The 18,218-nt window shown below is 65.0% G+C and overlaps 2 protein-coding genes across 2 annotated transcripts; both read right to left on the bottom strand.

Moving 5' to 3' along the window:
• Nucleotides 1-485: 485 nt before the first annotated feature.
• Nucleotides 486-5,355, bottom strand: RHOT2 (ras homolog family member T2). The gene is made up of 19 exons (XM_004705780.2): nt 5,285-5,355; nt 5,085-5,143; nt 4,807-4,888; nt 4,661-4,704; nt 4,175-4,228; nt 4,024-4,076; nt 3,840-3,948; nt 3,621-3,722; nt 3,453-3,551; nt 3,244-3,352; nt 3,032-3,152; nt 2,760-2,844; nt 2,527-2,672; nt 2,340-2,440; nt 1,882-2,012; nt 1,712-1,789; nt 1,509-1,631; nt 1,231-1,430; nt 486-981 (listed from the first exon to the last, which is right to left on the bottom strand). Exons 1-19 carry the CDS (start codon nt 5,319-5,321, stop codon nt 858-860), a joined length of 1,857 nt encoding a protein of 618 aa, XP_004705837.1. The 5' UTR covers nt 5,322-5,355; the 3' UTR covers nt 486-857.
• Nucleotides 5,356-5,644: 289 nt separating this feature from the next.
• Nucleotides 5,645-18,055, bottom strand: WDR90 (WD repeat domain 90). Its single transcript, XM_045286017.1, has 43 exons — nt 17,937-18,055; nt 17,721-17,838; nt 17,389-17,565; nt 17,198-17,306; nt 16,930-17,094; nt 16,643-16,757; nt 16,482-16,549; nt 15,998-16,101; nt 15,765-15,926; nt 15,547-15,609; nt 15,301-15,369; nt 14,648-14,758; nt 14,422-14,567; nt 14,283-14,340; nt 13,639-13,754; nt 13,372-13,518; nt 12,937-13,067; nt 12,500-12,616; nt 12,160-12,392; nt 11,768-11,910; nt 11,522-11,652; nt 11,252-11,382; nt 10,809-10,970; nt 10,572-10,700; nt 10,305-10,435; nt 10,194-10,219; nt 9,939-10,070; nt 9,699-9,860; nt 9,410-9,510; nt 9,105-9,207; nt 8,908-9,029; nt 8,662-8,821; nt 8,378-8,568; nt 7,999-8,167; nt 7,809-7,920; nt 7,533-7,704; nt 7,241-7,363; nt 6,989-7,163; nt 6,728-6,858; nt 6,510-6,653; nt 6,318-6,437; nt 6,129-6,213; nt 5,645-5,957 (listed from the first exon to the last, which is right to left on the bottom strand). Exons 1-43 carry the CDS (start codon nt 18,053-18,055, stop codon nt 5,764-5,766), a joined length of 5,577 nt encoding a protein of 1,858 aa, XP_045141952.1. The 3' UTR covers nt 5,645-5,763.
• Between the last annotated feature and the right edge of the window lie 163 nt (nt 18,056-18,218).

The following is an 18,218-nucleotide window of genomic DNA, read 5'->3' as shown; positions in this document are numbered from 1 at the left end:
GGGGGCTGCCCTGCCCTCCTGTGGCCTACAACCCCAGGAGCCAGCTCAATGGCACCTGGTTTAAATGCCAGGGAGGAAGAAGGGCCCAGGGTCTGTCTGCCCAGCCACCCTCCCTTCACTCCGGGCTCTGGAGACCTACCCTCCCTGGGGTGATGTCCCCAGAGGGGGAGTTCCTGGGCACCATCCCCTTTGCCCTGGGCTCTGGAAGCCACCCCCCACCCCTGAGATGCCCTGCTGTCCCTCTTTCAGGGTGGGCAGTGTCCCTGACTAGGGAGTTTGTGGCACAGGTACTACCAGGAGGTGACTTCTATATGCCACCTCCCAGTCCCCTCAGTGACATAATTCTGTCTCTGGGCCTCTCAGCCCCAGACCACCCTGGCCTGGACGTGTGCCTAGGGCTGAGGCCAAGGGGACAGTGGGCCTGTGCCACCCCAGAGGATGAGTTTCAGGCTGACTACTCAAGAAAGAATGCTCCTAAGACCAGCTTCCAAGAGGTGTCAAGACCATAAAGTTTAATCCGAAAGCCCATCTCGTGCTTGGGGGGCCACCAAACCCCAACATTTCCTGTTTCCCCTCCTGCTGACCCCTCACAGCCAGTGACCTCCAGGGCCAGGGGCCAGGAAGAAAAGGATGAGGCCCTGAGAATTCCGGGTCTGGGGTCACCAGCTTCTCACCCGTGCCCCCAGCCCCCAGCCCCCATGAGGCCTGTCAGTGGTTGGTGGGTGCTGTGGCAGCAGGGCGGTCGCAGTCCTTGGAAGGGGGGTTCATGTGGAGGAAGCCCCTTGGCAGGGACTGTGCAGTAACTCAGGGGTCCTGCCTCCGACAGCATGGCCAGGCAGGACAGCTTCTGACTGGCCTCACCGGCTCCTCACCAGGGCCCTGTACAGGGAGAAGCTGAGCATGGCGGCCAGCGCAGCCCCGGCGGCCCCCAGCACCAGCCTCAGCCAGGAGGATGTGTGTAGCTCTGTGTGGGCCAGGTGTCTGCAGAGAGAAGACAGCCCCGTCTGGACAAGATCCCAACCTATACCCTGTTGGGGACCTGGACAAGCTGAGCCCCACAAAGTCAGCATCCGACCCACCCAGAGCCAGGTCTGGCCAAGCCCATCCCTGAAATGGTGGGGCTCAGGGGCCCTGTGTCACCCAACAGAGGGTGGCTGGACAGCCAAACCCTGCCTGACCACCCCACCCCACCCCACCCCACCTCCGAGCTGACCAAGGGCTGGTACCCACGGGAAAGTGGCCATGGTGGCCAGCTGGCTGAAGATGGCGGTGCCGGGGGCAGTTGAGCCAGCACTGAACTGCACAGGGGCGGGCAGCCGATGGCGGCGGCAGAAGTCAGCCGGGGATGTGCCAGGTAGCCCCACGCCTTCAGGTAGGTCAGCCTTGGAGGAGACAAGCAGGCAGGGGGTCTGCTCGTCCAGGTATCGCTGCTGTGGGGAGAGGGCAGTGTGAGCGTGGCTGCAGGATGGCAGCCAGGAGCTTTGCAAGCGCCCCTCCCCCCACCTTGCCTTATAGACCCTGGCGCAGAACTCAAAGGATGCAGGGTCACTGCGGTCGAACAGCAGGCAGGCAACGTCACAGGCGGTGGCCGATGGCGCGTCCAACAGGCTCTCGGCACTCACCTCCTGAAGCTGCAGACAGAGGGCAGCCTCAGAAGGGACCGAGACAAGGGTGGGTGGGCTGGCAGACCCTCACCTTGCCACAGACGTACTATGAGGTACTTCTCCTGCCCATTGACCTGCACCGTGTTGATGGCATGGACGGAGGGTTCCCCAGGAGGCGCCTGGTGCTGGGGGGAGGGGCACAGCAACACAAGGGGATGCTGACACTCAGTGGCCCGGGCCCGCCTCGCCCGCCCCCCACCACCTCCATGACACTCACCTCCAGGCTCCGGCCGATGAAGGCCTGCAGGAAGGCAGACTTGCCCGCCCCACGTGCCCCCACCACTTCACACAGGAGCACGTGCCTCTGCGTCTGCCCCTTCTCCTGGTCTAGCCGCTTCTCACGGGTGACTGTAGGCAGGCACGAGAGGGCTGGAGGGCTGGCCTCCAGGGATACCTACCCACCCAATGAGAAGGCTGGGGGGGGGGGCTAACACAGGCCCCCAAGGGGGGGGGGCAGACACAGACACAGGGTCCTGGGGGTAGTAAGGGGAAAGAGGGGGCAAGGGAGGGAGGGTTTTTACCCAGTAAGAAAGAGATGGGGGAGCTGGCACAGAGCCCCTGGGTTAGTGAAGGGGAGTTAGGGGTGGGCGGCTGGCACAGGGGCCTCAGGGGTAATGAGGAAGTGGAGAGATGGGAGAGATGGGGGGCTAGCAAAGGGTCAAAGGGGGTACCAACCTGTGATGGCATGGACCTGGGACTTCTGCTCAGAGAGGGCAGGGTAGCCCAGGTAAGCAAGGTGTCCGAGGCAGCGCCGGACATCCAGGTAGGTCACCAGGCTAGGGACAGGTGGACCGTTACTACGGAGTGATGGGGGGCAGTACCAGGGGCAGGGAAGTGGCAGGGCAGGGCGGGCTGCACTTACGTCCACTGGCAGAGGAAGCTGTGTAGGGACAAGTGGCCCCTGGGCCCGGTGCCCACCGTGCACGCCAACTCGGGGCCCCAGGGGGCTGCTGGAAACACTCGGAAGAGGTTGTGCAGCTCCTCTGGCGAGAGGGCACCATCACAGTCCTGGGCAGAGGGACAAGGAGGCGGCACTGACAGGGAGCCGGGCCTGCATGGGGACGGGGTGGCGTGGCAGCGGGCCCCCTGCCTCACCTGGTCGTGCTTCTCAAACACTCTCTGCAGGAACTGCTGGCCTAGGTGGTTGAGCTCCGTGCTGCAGCCAGGGGTGACGGTGAGCCTGTGGAGAGCGGCTGCTTCCAGAGCTTGCTGGCCCCCTGCCCCCAAGGCCCATCTGCTCCATGTGGCCTGGCCAAAGTCCCCAGGCCTTCTGGCTGCTGCCTGCCCTGGCCACCCCTACTGCCCAGGGCTCCTCAGTGGCCCGGGCCGCCCGCAGGTTCCGCACTGCCGACTGGCTGCCCACTCACTGGGGGTAGAGGTAGTCCTGCGTGAGCTCAAGTGTGTCCCCATAGCCAAAGCGCCGTAGGATGGCCCAAGTGGTCTCATGACGGCCACGCTGGATGAAGAGAGTGTTCAGGAAGAGGAAGCCTGTGGCCAGAAAGTGAGGGGCTGACAGCCAGGCCCATGGAAAGCCCCGCCCATGAGAAACCCCGCCCCTAAGGCAGGTCCTGGGCCTCACCCTCCAGGGTCAGCCTGTTGTCCCGAACACCGCCAGTGACATTCTTGCTCACCACCATCTTCACATCCTCCAGGGCCTGGGGGGCCAGCGGGTGCCCAAAGCAGGCTTTCTGCTCGGAGAAAAGCCTGGTATTCCTCGGCAGTTTGGAGGGTACTGGGAGGCCAGAGGCCCAGGCCCAGGTTGGGTGGGTGGGTGGAGGGGGTATGCACCTGGAAGGCGTTTAGCTGTTCATCACTGAGTGACTGGTCCAGGTCCTGGTCCCAGAGCCTGAAGATGCGAGTGAGGGCTTGGGCACACGCCGGTCGTAACTGGGGAGAGACAAGGCTTAGTGGGCCCACCCCCGGCTCCTGGCCTCCCCGGCCCTGCCCTGTGCCTACCTGTTTGACCACTGGGTCGTATAGTGGGGCCGTGGGGTGCAGCACTGCCTTCTGTGCGTAGTAGAACAGTTCTGAGATATTCCTCAAGTTCTTGGCTGAGCACTGTGGAGGAAAAGATGGCTGGGGCACCCTGGGGGGCGCCACTTTGGCCCTCCACCATGTCTGCTCCCCTGCCCCTTCCTGCTCATCCCTCCAGAGTCCCCTCTTTGCCTCACCCACCTCTACACAGGTCTCAATCTCTGGGAACTGGCTCATGATGGGCAGTACGGCCTCCATGGAACCCCCCGGCCGCAGGTCTGACTTGTTGCCCACCAGGATGATGGGGATCCTGGGGACAGGCCCACGATCATTAGGACAGACAGTGAGGGCCATGGCCCAAGCTTCTCTCCAGGCCCCTCCTTACCTGGGCTCCTGCTCCGCCTTTCCATTCACCAGCGGGATCCACTTGGTTCTGATCTGGGAGGGACCAAGGGCCATGAGGGTGCCAGGTCCTGCCTGGGGTGGGTGGGGGGTGGGCACCCCAAACCCTGGGGTCCTGAGGGGCCCCTGCTCACCTTCTCAATGGTGGTCTCCTCCGAGACATCGTATACCACACACACCACGTTGGCCTGTGGGAAGAAATGGCTCCATCCCAGCCCCAACCTCCACCCACCTGCTGGTGTCACTGCATACCTGACCTAGTGGGGCAGTGATGACAGAAGGGCCAACTGGACAGCTGAGGATACAGCAAGGTTGGGCCAAATACCCTCTCCTGGGAGCTCAGCTGGGCAGTGCCCTGAAAGCCTGTGCCCCCAGCCCTGCAGCCCCAGCAAGGTCATGCTTCGGAGTACGGGGTCCATTCCCCAGCCTGAAACCGTAAACCCTGGACCGGGGTCCCTGGGAGCTGTGCCAGGGCTAATCCTGGGCTCCCAGCCACAGTCACAGCAGAATCAGTATCTGTAGCTAAACTTGGCTCCTTAATCCAATTACCTCTGTAAATAAAGGGCGCCCTATCAGCCTAGCCATGGGACGCCAAGCACCAGGGCCCCCCAGAGCCTCACCTTGTGGATCTCTTCCTGCAACTCCTCATCCGTCTGCTCGGCCTCTGGACAGGACAGAACTCACTACAGACCCTGCCCTCCACACCCAGGCCCGGTCGATGCAAGTCGGCTCCGTGGCGAGGGACGGGAAAGGCGAGGGATGCTACCTGAGTAGTCCACGATGTGCGTGGGCACTTTCTCTGGGGTCACGTCTGCGGGTATAGTGATCTCCTCCGCACGGGCGGGGACCTAGGAGGGGCAGGCCTATGTGTGAGCGCTGGACCCTGCCAAGTGCGAACTGCACCGGGCAAACCCTGCCGCCCACCGTGGGGTCCCCCTGGCCCCCGAAGGCCTGGCCCTTGATCTGACCCCTTGAAACCACAGATGCCTTAGCGTCCAGGTGTGGCCGCAGGTGCCTCCGGGACGTTCTGAGCTAGCCACTCACCTCCTGCGGGAACTCCTCGCCCACCAGCGACAGGATCAGCGACGTTTTCCCCACCTGAGCTGTGCGGGGCGGAGCGGTCAGCGCGGCAGTCACCAAGGTCACGGCGCCTCATGCCCCGGGCGGGACCAGTCCGTCCCAAAGGCGACGCCCCGCGCCCCAGGACCCGCAGCCGCCCCGCAACCCCCGCCGCTGGGGCCTACCCTCTCCCAGCAGCAAGATGCGCACGTCCCGCTTCATAGCTGCAGCCCGGGCCCGTCCTGCCGCGACCCCGCCCCGACCCCAGCCCCAGCCGCGACCCCAAGTCCAAACCCGACCCGGTCCAGCCCCGTCCCGTTCGCCGCGCCACTTCCGGCCCGCTCTCCAGGTGGCCTCACCACCGAGGCAGGCCGGCCAGAGCGGCTGGTAAGCGCGTCCTCGCCACCGCGTGGACACGCCGGGCACTGCATGCTTCCGCCTCTCCGGACCCAGAGGGGTGGGGCGGGGGACAACTGAAGCCAGGACCTCCTCTGCCCAGGTGGGGTGGCCCAGGTGGGGCCTATAGCAAGCAAGGCACCCAGTCGGTGGGTGTAGCAAGTATGTTTATTTACAAGGTACACGTGGAGGAACGAAGACCCCAGGTGAGCAGCCCCACCCGCCATTCTCAGACCCAAGTGCACAGCAGCAGGTCTTGGTGAGGCCCTCAGGATCGTTCCCCGGCTGTTGCCTGGCCAAAGCCCCCGGCCGCTGAGACGGTCCACACCAAGATCTCCTTGTGGGAGGCCGTGAAGAGCAGCCTCGAGGACGGGGCGAAGCGGCACAGGTGCACCTCATCATTGTGGCCCTCGAAGTCCTGCCCTGTCCCCGAAGTGCAGTCCACCAGCCTCAGCAGGCGCTCTGCGGGGCAGCACAGGCCTTCATGCTGTATAGCTCTCCGCGGGGCCTGCCCTGCCTTCCCTCACCTGCTCCTCTACGAGCAGGGTCCCCATCCGGCTCCACACAGGGCACGGTCTCACTGCTGCTCTCCTTCAGAGAGGAGGGTGCAGGAGCTGGGGACAGGGCACTCACCAGCAAAGCCAACAGCCACAAGGTGGGATCCTGGGCATGGGCTCAGGGACACAGCGAAGAGGGGCAGAGGGATGGTCTCCAGCACCTGTGGGCAGTGCCGTGAGCCCCATCCCTCAAACTCTGTCAGGGCAATGGAAGAGGGATACCTGCCCCTAGCCCGCCCCCTGGGTGGTGGTAGGGGTCTGGAACCTGCTTCTGGCGAAGACTGTACAGCACTAGCTGGGGCTGGGGGCCGAAGCCGGCACACACCATCAGGTCAGCGTCCCAGGGGCAGAAGACAGCAAGGGAGGGCGGTGGGGGAGTGCCTGGCTGCAGGGTACAAATGCTGTAGGGGTGGGGGTGACACCATGCCCTGGCCCCATGTGCCCACCACTGCGCTACCTGTGTGGGCACAGGCGCCGGGAAGCTCAGCCAATCCACCAGCTCGCATATGTCCTCCTGCCAGGCGGCTGCCCAGACGCTGACACGCTGATCCCCGCTGGCGGCCAGCCACAGGTCCGTGCCCGGCACCCCAAAGTCTCGGTGCTGAGGAGACGAGACTGGTGGGTTCCTGGAATCCACTGCACCTGGAGCCCCCATGCCCTCTCCCCTGGCATTACCTCTTTGAGTCTGCTCTGGATGGCACAGATGGGAGCACCCTGCTGGTCCCGCAGCACTCGGATGGTCATCCCCGTGCGGGGGTGGCTCACAGCCACCAGGCCTTCCTTGTCCCCAGAGAGAACTGTCTGACCTGTGCAGGATGGACCCTCAGCCGCAAGATCAACCCTCTCCCCTCCTGGCCCAACCTGGACCTCTGGCAGCCCATTACCCCCACCCTGTGGCCCTGGCCCTGGCTCCGGGCAGCCCTGTCCCAGCCTCACCGTCAGCAGAGAAGGCCACTGCCGTCAGAGCACATGGGTGGGGCCGCATCTTGAGCTCCAGCTCCGTCCGAGAGACGCTGAAGACTCGCAGGGTGCCATCGCTATAGCCAGCCACGAGCCGCTGTGGCCCCTGCTGTCTGCAGGGCAGGGGGCTCCAGGCCAAGCAGAGGCAGCTCTGGGGACGAGCTGCAGGGCCTCAGCAGGCAGACCGCCCCACCCTAGCACTCCGCCCACCCATGGGCCCCCACGCACCTGGTTGAGCACCTGGAACTGGATGGCCAGCTCCATGCTGACCAGTGACCATACCCGCACGCTCCCGTCCTCACCGCAGGTGGCCCAGTGGGACTCGTCGGGGCTGAAGGCCACCTCGTTCACCTGTGGACATGCTGGCTGACGGGCCCACCCCAGTACCCTGGGGTGCTGTCCCGAGCCCTGGCTTGTCGTGTCTCCCATGAGATCTAGATGGGACAATGGACACCAGCCCGACAGGCTGAGGAGAGGGCTGTGCTGCCCTCAGACTGGGAGGCAGTGGGGGGTGCTCCACCTTGCTCTGGTGACCGCTCACGAGGCGGGTGCTGGCTCCCTGGGCCCAGTTGATGTACCAGAGCGTGCCCGCTGTGGTGCCAACAATGCCCATGTCCATGCGGCTGTCGAAAGCAGCGCTCACCACGGCCCCGTCCAGGGTCACCTGGTGCTCCAGGACCACAGTGCTGGACCTAAGGGACCAGGCAAAGGAGGGTGGCCAGGGATGAAGGCACCAGCGCCCTTGCCTGGCAGGGCACTTCGGCAGGCCTCCTCTGCGCCCCTGCTGCCCGCTCACCTGGCACCGGAGCCCTTCAGCCTCAGCTCAGGCATGGCCCCCACAGCCCACAGCCGCAGCAGCCGTGTGTTGCTGCCACTGACCAGGCGTGACTCAGAGCCCACAAGCACGCCTGGGGGAAGAGACGCAGTCAGCATCTGCCAGGTGCCCTCCGAGGGACCACAGCCCACCGCCAAGCTCCGAGGCCCACCGATCTCGCCGTCATCCGCAGCCCACGTGAGGAAGCAGCCGCCGGAAAGTGTGTCCCAGACACAGACCTGGCCGGCGCTGGAGCCACAGTAGAGCAGAGGAGGGGGGCCGAAGCACAGCGCAGTCAGCTCGCAGGCCCCCACCTCGGCAGGCAGTGGCTCCTGGTGTGCCTGGGTGGATGAGCACGGTCAGCACCCCCCTTCCATGTGCCACTGCCCTGCTCCAGCCTCAGGAGTCCAGGCACCTGGATGCAGACCTCTGTGCCCCACTCCCGCAGAAGCCAGAAGGCAGCATAACCCCGGCCACCGAGTCCCAGCCCCCTTAGAGCCCCAGTCCCATATGCTCTGGGCCCCGCTATCCCCAGCCCCAGTCCCAGGCACCTGGAGGCAAATGTCTGCCCCTTGCTGCTGCAGGAACCAGAAGGTGGTGGCGCCCCGGCCCACACAGGCAAACTGGGCTGCCTCCCCAGGGGCGAAGGCCACGCCGTGCACCGGCTCCGGGAGGCGCGTGGATGTCACAAGTTGGTAGGTGGCCATGCTCCACAGGGCAAGGGTGCAGTCGGCAAAGTTCCCTGCAGACCCCGGGGGTGTGGGGAGGGGGGGTAGCTCAGCACTGGCGCAAGCCCCCTGGAACCTGTCCCCGGGCCTGCCCTGCCCCCACTGACCCAGGGTGACCAGGAGCTTGTCATCTGGTGAGAAGGCCAGGGCCTGGACCGCGGAGTCGTGATGGGAGATGAGCCCGCGGCAGGCGCCAGTAAACGTGTCCCAAACCCGGATCTCGCAGTGGGCGGCCGAACGGCCTCGGACGGAAGCCGAGGCCAGGGCCTGGCGGAGGGGACACAGTCAGTGGGCAGGCGGAAGCAGAGCTCCATCCAGATGGCCCTATTTATTGGGGGGTGGGAGGTGGGCACCTGGGCATTGTGGCTGAGTGCCATCGTGGACACCTCCTCGGGGTGGCCGAGCCAGTGCTGCTGGGAGCCCGAGTGCAGGTCCTCCACCACCAACAGGCAGCCGCACGAGTAGGCGAAGAAGCCTGGGAACCCCGGGCAGTCAGTGTGGTCTGCATGCCTGCCCACCCCACCCTCAGCCCCCGCCTACCCGTGCCTACCTGTGTCCGGCCTCCACACCATGTTGGCTCGCCCGTTCCCGTTGTAACCCACGACTCCTTTCAGGCGCAGCTGTTCCACGCCAGCCGGAGGAAGGGACGTGCTCTGTGGGAGCAGGATCCAGATGCTACCGACCCCCCCTCGGGGCCACACAACCCCCCAGAACCCACTCAACTCCACTCAGGCCACAGCCCCACACGAAGCCTCTGCCATTCACCCTGGGCCTGTTGGTCAACCAGATGGTGGTGGGGAGGGGAGCCCCTGGAACCCCACACCCCCAATCGTGCAGACTGGGCCCAAGACAGACCTTGGGGTGCTGGGAAGTCTTAAAGCTGGCCACAAAGTGTGTATAGGTGTCAGGGCAGGTGGTGGGTGGGACGTAGGCCGCTCCAGGGTTGCTGGCACCTGCTAGATGGAGGGAGGGCCAGGGGTCCAGGCTCCTCCAGGACCCTCATCACACGCAGACCAGCACCAGTGGGGGTGGGGGGTGGGGGTGGAGCAACATCCCTGGCCACCAGGTCTGGGGACACACTCCCCCCACCCCTGAGGGCACCTGGGTCAGAGACTTGTGCCCTTACCCTTAGCCCCGAGCTTACCTGGCCGGCTGGAGGGGCAGGTGGGTTCAGCCCCTGGGCCCCTCCTTGGCCTGTCCCCCCCAGCTCCCTTCTCTAGCAGCCCTCGAAGGTCTGGAGTCTGTGGGGGCTTTGAGGAGGGCTCCTCCTCGCTGGGTCCCTCCTCATCTGACACAGAAGACACGCCTGGGCAAGGCAGGGGCAATGTGCATGTGTCTGCGGACAGCACCCCTCACCCATCTCGGTGCCCACTCAGGCTCTTACCATCACTGCTGTTGGGGGTCGAGGCCCCAGTGGCCTGCTGAGGGCGTGGGGCCTGGGACGGCATGGGTACCTGGCACCGGGGGAACCCCTGGGCCCCAGAAGCTATATCTTCCTGCTGTCCAACGCCGGGCCCTGAGGACAGAGAGGAGCAGGGCAGAGGGCTCTGCAGAGGGGCCAGGGTAGGCGAGGGACCGGCAAGACCTCCAGTCCTAAACGGCCCCGAGGGGGTGCTGGGCCCATGGCCGAACCACTCACCAGCCTCCCAGGCTGCGCTTCGGCCGCTGCAGGGGCAACGAGAAAGAGCACGCATTGCTATAGGAAGGTGCCGTGCGGTGGGCAGGCCCAAGGACAAGGGTGGACACTTGCCTGGCCCTGGGCCTCCTCTCAGAGGGGGACAGGATGTCCCAGAGAAAGATGGTGTCCCCCACGCTTAGGAGCTGCCTGTGGTCGGGGGTGAAGGCCAAGTCCAGCACAGGCTCCGAGTGCCCGATGAACACCTGGGGGACGGACAAGGCAGGCACTAGGGGGCCTGGTGAGAATGCAGGGCAGGGGCACGCAGGGGATTCACAACAGGCAGGTACAGGACGTCCTCACAGCACCTGCGTACAAGAGCTGCTCCTCCCGCTCACACACCTGGCAGCCAGGATGCTCCTGCAGCGGTGAGTCCCACACCTTGATGGCTCGGTTTCCAGCTGTCACCAGGAACTGGGCATCCTGGCTCAGAGCCAGGGAGGAGGAGGCCACAGGGTGGACACTGGAGAGCTGGGAGTGATCAGGGCGAGGGGAGTGGGAAAGTGTCCTCCTCGGGGTCAGCGGCCACTGGTGGCCACGGACGTCCTGCATCCGCAGCAGCAGGAGTGGAGGGCTCACCTCCCGGATGGTGCGCCCCGACTGGGCATCCAGAACCAGGACTTTGGCAGCGGAGATGGACACAAGGAGGTGGCTGGTGGGAGGGGGCCCGAAGAGGACGGCCACGGTGGAGTCCAGCGGGCTGCCAGTTGGCTCCAGGGTGCTGACGTCCACCCGGAGCAGCTGAGGCAGCACACATAGCCTCTGAGCTGGCCGCCAGGAGGAGTGTATGCCCACGGGCCAGGTCAGAGGGAGGAGACTCAGGGGCGGTAACATGTTGGTACTGTGGCTGGCCTGTCAGCCTAGGCCAGCAGCTGACCTCCCCAGGTCCTGAAAGTGTCCCCCCCCCCTCCTCCGGCCCCTGTTTCCTCACTGAGTCCTGGAGAGACCCCCGAAAGGCAGTCAAGATGCAGCTTCAGAGGGGCTGCCGTCCCTCCCGCAAGGACGAGAGGCCCAACACTCACCTCATACAGGGAGGCTGTGCCCAGGATGGTCACTGTGTACTTGGAGGGGCCCACAATGGCCAGCAGGTGGCTGTCCCTGCTGACCGCCAGGGTGTTGGGGTTCGGCCTGGCCTCCTGGCACGTCATGTTCCCTTGATAGTAAGAGGCTGGGGGTCAGCTGACCAGAGTAGCCCTCCTCCTATGGGGGCTGTGACCAATGCAGGCACATTGCTGCCCACGCTGGGAGCGCCCAGAGTGGCTGGAGACCCAGTCTGTGGCCCTGGGACTGACCTGCCACTCGGAGGACGGAGCACTGGGGTCCTGCACAGTCGTACTGGGTCAGGACGCCCTGAGAGCAGGTGCTGAACAGGAAGCGGCCGTCTGGAGTGGTGGCCAGACCAGTGATGGCTCCCCCGTGCCGCCTGCACCGGGAGAGTGGGGTGGGGCTGGGCTATCACAAATGCTTCCACCCAGCACCTACACGGGGCCCCACAGGTACCACCCCTTCCCCACCAGGGGGCCTGCAGCCCCACCCACCTGTGCTCCACCAGCGCACCCCCCGTGGTGGCCAGGCTGACAGAGCGCACCGCGCCGCTATGAAAGCCACAGAACAGGGTCTGCTGCATGGGGTGAAAGGCCACAGCGCTCGGGGACTCCTCGGGGGGCCTGAGCTCATACAGCTGTGGGAGAGGGCGCACATGAGCGGGAGCCCTGTCGGCAGGCAGGCAGGGCAGGGCCTACAGGGGAGGGTGCAGGGGCTCATGGTGAAGAGTAGTTTGTCAGGGACTTAATGGTAAAGGTGGAGCTTGTTGGTGGGGGGATTAGACTTGCAGGTGAGGGGTGGGGCCTTCAGGTGCTGAGTGGAGCCTGTGGGGGTGAGCTAGAGGCTAGAGGCGGGGCCTGCCTGCCACTTCCCAGGGTTCCCTGACCTGCTGCAGGGTCGCCAGGTCCCAGATGCATATAGCGTTATCCCTGGCCACCGTGGCAAGCTGCCGGCTGGGCCCCGTGGCACAGGCCAGCAGGGAGGCGGTGTGCGAGCGGGCCAGCACACAGTACTCGCGGGAAGCCACGTCCAGGAAGCCAAGGTGGCCCGTGATGGTGGAGGACAGCACACGCAGGCCATCAGGACTGACGCGGACGCAGCTGACGGGCCCCTCATGCTCTGCAGGTGAGGGGGCAGTGACCTCTCCAGGAGTCAGCAGTGGCATGGAGCCCCCGCAAACCGTGCCTCCCAACCACAGGCCTGCCCTCCCTGCCCTGGGCACTCACCTGCCTCCAGGAGGACAGCAGAGAAATCCAGGGGCCAGAGACGCAGGTAGCCATCCTCGGAGCCCACAGCACAGGTGGCCAGGGAGACACTGAGGCTACTGATGGCGACTCCGGGGCCTGCAGAGGCCAAGTGAGACCACAGTGAGCCCTGGGTGGTTAGGGGGGAGGAGCCTGCAAGGCAGTGGTGTCTGTCAGAGGGGTGCGAAGCAGCAGAGGGTCAGAGCGCAGGGTCTCCATCACGCTGCCCAGTGGGAGAGGGAAGGCAGGACAGGTAGCTGCGGTGGGGTGTGGAAGGAGGAACCCCTGCCCACTAGGGCTACTGCGGCCAGCCCCTCCTTTGGAGAGGAGGGAAGAGAGGTGACAGTGAGCTTCCACACAGGGGAACACTAGTGACAACACTGACCCAGCTTCTCCCCTGGGCCTGGGTGCCCACTCACCTGAGGTAAAGGTGGGCTTTTCCAAGTGGGGGCTGCCTGGGGGCTCCGTGGGCAACAGGCGGCGGGCATGCAGCACAGCCATGCCCTGGATGCCCACCTCCAGAATGTGACCACTCCGACTGCACACATAGCTGTCCATAGACAACAGGGGGGGTCACGCAGAGGGTGGGGGTGTGAGGCAGGCAGGCAGGGAGGTTCAGGGCTCACCGGAAAAACGAGAGCGGTTTGCAAGGAGGGAGGGGGAGGGCAAGCACCAAGGAAGGGCTCACAGGAAGAGAGGTGGGGCTCACAGGGAGGGGCAGCGGATAAGGTTGGGGATGAAGGGACTTACAGGAGGGGCGGGGCTCAGGGTGGGTGGGCTCACAGGAGGGGCAGGGCTGAGGAAGGGGCGGGCTCACAGGAGGAGGGGCGGGTTTACACGGAAGTGGGGCTCACAGCGTGAGTGGCCTGTCCGCGCGGCAATCAAAGGTGAGGTCGGTGAAGTGTAGCCCGTGGTGCTCCCCCAGGTTCACGGAGCTAGAGTGCAACGCCCCTCCACGCAGCCGCCAGAGCCGCACACTTCTCTGCCCACAAGATGCCATCCTGCGGGGGCGGCAAGGAGGAGACGCCGTCTGGGGATGCCCAGGGCGAGACTTTGCCTCCCAACGAGGGCTGCAGACAGGGTCCCAAAGCGGGTGGCACAGTGTGGGGTGGCCACGTTACCTGATGTCATCAGTGGCGACTGCCCAGGACTGGATGTCCACATTGGTGTGTACCTTCGCCAGGACGACCACCTCGCCATCGCGACCCACCCGGTCAGTACCCCAAGTCACCACCATCTGCAACAGGACCTGTGTGAACCCCGGGGGACCAGCCCAGCCCCTCGCCAGTGTCGATGGGGCCCGCCTAGCCCAGCCCAGCCAGGCCCCAGGACTGCTGGTGAGCTCCTGGGCGGATTTCTCCAGAGGCCCAGCTGGTGGTGCAGCCGTGGACGCTGGCTGGCTCCTCCTGGGGCCCAGTTGTCAGTATGTCGGCAGAGATGGTTGGGCGGGGCATCCCGGAAGTGCAGTTAAAGGCCAGCGGTTTGCTCTGGACACTGACACACCATCATGCCTGTCTTTGCATGTCCCCAGACGGCAACACACCAGGAGTGAGGCGCGTCGACGCAGAGGGGGCGGGAGGTCTCACTTAGCCAGGTCCCAGGTGTCCCAGCAACCACCCGCGGTGGTCAGCGGGCGCGACCTTGCTGCTCTGAGCGGGCATTTTAGATAACACGCACAACCCGGCAGGGACAAGCTCTAAGCAAACAGAAGCAGGGTCCCCAAGGTTGCATCCCGGCCTCCGAGCACCCAGCGCTTCCTCCCTACCGTCCTCCCGTGGCCATCCTTGCCCACGCCGCATAGGACCGCCCCACTAGCAGAGAAGCTGTAGGCACAGGGCAGGTGGGTCAGGGCTGTAGGGCAGTCTCTCAGCCAGCCCCGCCCACCCGCCTGAGGCCCCGCCCACCTGAGGATGTTGACGCTGTGGATAGAGCTCCGGAACATGGCTAGGCAGCCCCCCGTTGGGAAATCCCACAGCCACACCATGCTTTGGGGCTGCGCCTGGGCCGAGGCCAGCAGCGAGTCACGCCCATCCAGCGCTAGGGCTGAGACCTAGGGAGGCAGCTGTGGCTTCAGGAAGGGTCCCACCGGAGACCACACCCAGCTCTCCCCCTTCCCAGGGGCGCCCCCACCTTGGCTGTGTGGCCGAGGAAGAAACGCTGCTCACTGGTCTCCAGCCGAAGGACCACGATGACCGCGTGACATGGGTATACCACAGAGGCCCCGTCCTTGGTCCACAGGGCCTGACAGCGGGGCCAGGGGTCAGGGCATAGCCTGACGCCTGGGCTGCTGGGGTCAGCCTCATGCCCAGCCCCGGTCTGCACACATGCACCTCGTGTCACACACAGCAGGATGCACGCATCACCCGCACACACACATACACACATGCATGCAGAGATGTGCACATGCACGCAGTATACCAATGTGCACACATGCACATATACACGTGTGCAGTCACTTCCTCTAAGCCCAGCCCCTGCCTGTCACAGGCCCCACAGTTACATGCCAGCCACACATGGGGAGGCAGAGTGTGGTCGGAAACATGTAGCAAAGCGTTCACACTGTGGGCGGCAGCTCATGGGCCTCAGATGCACCAGGGGCTCGGACCACCCCTCAGCCCACAGTGTCAGGGGCAGGCAGGGCAGCGCTTTAAGTGTATGGAGGATGGGACAGGGCAGGGCCAGGCCACGAGGGTGGTGGTAGGTGGGGGCATCTGAGGGCTGCAGGAAGCTGCAAGATCTACAGTGGATGAAGGCCCCAGCCCCCCCATTGCTCGGCGTCTCACCCATCTGGTGGTATGACCCCCGAAGCCGATGACGCCTCTGAGTCTCAGGACTGGGTCTGGCAGGAAGCTCTGAAAGGTGAGCTTCCGATGAGAGCCCGGCATGCAGCACCAGCCCACTCCCTCCCAGAGAGCCACTGGTGACAGGAAGCGGGGGTTCCAGGGACCCTGGGTCCCGTCCCACCTGCTGCCCCCAGGGACTTGGGAGAGGGACACAGAGCTGAAGCAGTGAACGGAACCCGCCCTTACCCTTCGCTGAGGGGACTTCTTGCTTGGAGGTGCCTCCTGTCTACTCTGCTTCCGGCGGTCAACCTGGGTGGGAAGAGGTCAGAGGGCCCTCAGACCCCAACACCATTCTAGGGGCTCAGGGTGAGCCCAGCCAGCCTCAGTACCCCTTGTCCAGAGCAGGACTCCTCCCACTGGCCGCGTGCTCCCCAGGCTCATGCCTTTCCCGAAGCAGGACTCACCTCCTGAACGCCAACATTCTCCAGGGCCACAGGCGCCACATCCAGTGACCGGGCAAACACGTGGATGCCATCACCACATCCTGGCTGAGCCACAGTGGCTGGGAGCCGGCACAATGGGCTGACCTGGGGGCGGGGCCCTGGCATCGAGGGGGCCTGGCAGGGCTACAGGGTCAGGACTCATCAATACCTGGAGCCCTGTGTCCAGCCTACCCCCCAAGGCACAGGGTACTCACAGCAGCGGGGCTGGGGAGCTGGACCACTGTGCACAGGTCTCCTTGCAGGGCTTTGCTGCCGGCAGCCACACGTGGGCCGTGCTGTGTCATTGGCCATGGGAGGCCTGCAGTGGAGGCAAGACCACCAAGCAGTGGAGGCGCAGCTGTGCTGGGGCCCCCTGGCCACAAACTGACATTCACTTGGCTGTACAGCTGTTCAGCCAGCAAGGCCACCCCAGCTCGGTGTGCCAGACCTCCTAGGGGGCCTCAGAACTGGCACTAGCCCTGTCCCTGTGACTGAAAAGCCGACAGCCAGACCGCCTTGCCCAATCCTGCCCCAACACTGGCAGGCACACCCCCTGCCCAGCTCCAGCCCCATCAGACAGCCATACCATCTCCCAAGCCCCACCCCAGCACTGGCAGGCAAGTCTCCTGCTAAGCTCAGCCCCCTGGCAGGTAGCCTAGCCTCCTGCCCAACCCTGCAAGCCACCGAGCCCAGGCCCACCTGGGTCAGGAGCAAAGCCACTCTTCAGCCCAGGATCCCAGGGCTCTCTAGGGCTGTCCCTCGGAAACCTCCACAGAGCAGACAGAGAGGGTCAGCATCTGGGATCTGCTGCGCCGCCCCTCCCGCTCCCTGCAGCCCCCTGGGCAGGCAGAGCTGCTCACCGGATGTGAGCATAGCGGTCATGCCAGCGTTCCCCCTTCGGCACTGGGAACGCCATTTCTCGGGGCACGGGAGTGACGGCCAGCTTATCGCGCCTAGCTTCAGACGTGGTCACAGCTACAGGGTGCGGTGTGTCCCGGGTCACTCAGCACCCATCTATCACACACACACATCCCCTCCCAGTCCCAGGTGGGACCCAAGCCAGGGCCGACCTTCCCCCACAGGGTGTCCCGGGAGCTGGGCTGGCACACTTTAATGGTCAGGACAGGAAGTGAGCGGGCACCCTCACCAGGGTCGAAGCACAGGTCGCTGGTGTACAGGTTCCTGACCAGTAAGCTGGCACCAAGCCGTACGCTCTTGAGGTGCCGGAAGCGCCTGTTCAGGTAGACCAGCAGGATGTCCTGCAGGTCTAGCTGTAGACAGGTCCAACGGGTGCTGGGGGGCATCGAGTCTGCTGAGTATGTGGACGGTACCCCATCAGACCCCACCCAATGGGAAAGACCCCAGTCCACAGCCCCCTCTGTTCCTTCCAGATCAGCACCCCATCTCCACATCACCTGGCCTGGATGGCTGAGCCTGGCAGATGAAGGGGAACTGAAGCCAGGTGGCTGTGGACTTGAACTCCTTGAAAAGGTTGGAGAAGGACACCCGGATGACCTGGTTGTCCTGCAGGAGGCAGGGTGTGGCTGTGAGGGCATGAGGGGTGCTGGGCGGGCAGGGCCTCCCTCCACCTGGCACCAGGCAGCACCTCAGTGGACACGTCCAGATGGATGACGAAGTGTTTGGTGGGCAGGGGCCGGAAGAGCACGTACAGGTAGCGCCCCGTCAGCCCCAGGGACTGAGTGCTGATCTTGGGGAGCTGGAGGTAGTTGCTGGCAGACACGGCGCCCCGGATACGGTACACAGAGCCCTTCAGGGTCTTATCCTGGAGGGAGAGGGGACCCACGCTCACCAGTGGATAGAGGCACACAGGAGGGATGCCCAGGGGACCTGGTCACCCAGGTGAGGGCCCTCCACCCAGGCCAGGGCCCTCAGAAGTCACAGGGTGTCTCCGTTGGTGAGGAAGGGACCCGCACACACCGTCACCACTGCCACATCGCCCTCCTTGGTCGACCGCTTCCACTCATCCACCTTGAAGTGTCTAAAGACGTTGAGGAAAGGCTGCTGCCAGGCTGCAGGGGGAAGGAGTAGAGGTTGGCTGGGGCAGCATGGGGTCCTGGGCTGGGAGACCCACGGGCCAATGGAGGGAGGGTCCTAGGCAGGGGCAAGCCAGGGTGAGGGCTCTCTGGCACCCACAGGCTCATGGCGATGGGGCATAGGGTGCCTTGGGGATCCACTGCAGGTCCCGGGCTGGGGGGGGGCCGGGAGGGCCTCAGGGGGGACTCCCTGGGGAGCGAGCTGGAGGCCCGCGGCATATTCTCTGTGCAGTAAGAGTGACAGGCGGTGCCAGCAGGGACTCAGCCCGCAGGCTCCGCTGGGAGAGAAGGCTCGCCCAGTGGGGGCGGCACCAGGGCCCCGGCAGGTGGACACTGCGCGCCCAGGCCGCTGCCCAGCCCCGGTCCGGCCCCCCACCCCCAC

The sequence above is a fragment of the Echinops telfairi genome, unplaced genomic scaffold, assembly GCF_000313985.2.
Source record: "Echinops telfairi isolate 266 unplaced genomic scaffold, ASM31398v2 ScPeMD7_5;HRSCAF=22, whole genome shotgun sequence".
Taxonomy (NCBI): Eukaryota; Metazoa; Chordata; class Mammalia; order Afrosoricida; family Tenrecidae; genus Echinops; species Echinops telfairi.
Note: the sequence above shows the minus strand (reverse complement) of the source record. Positions and strands in the feature narration are given on the sequence as shown.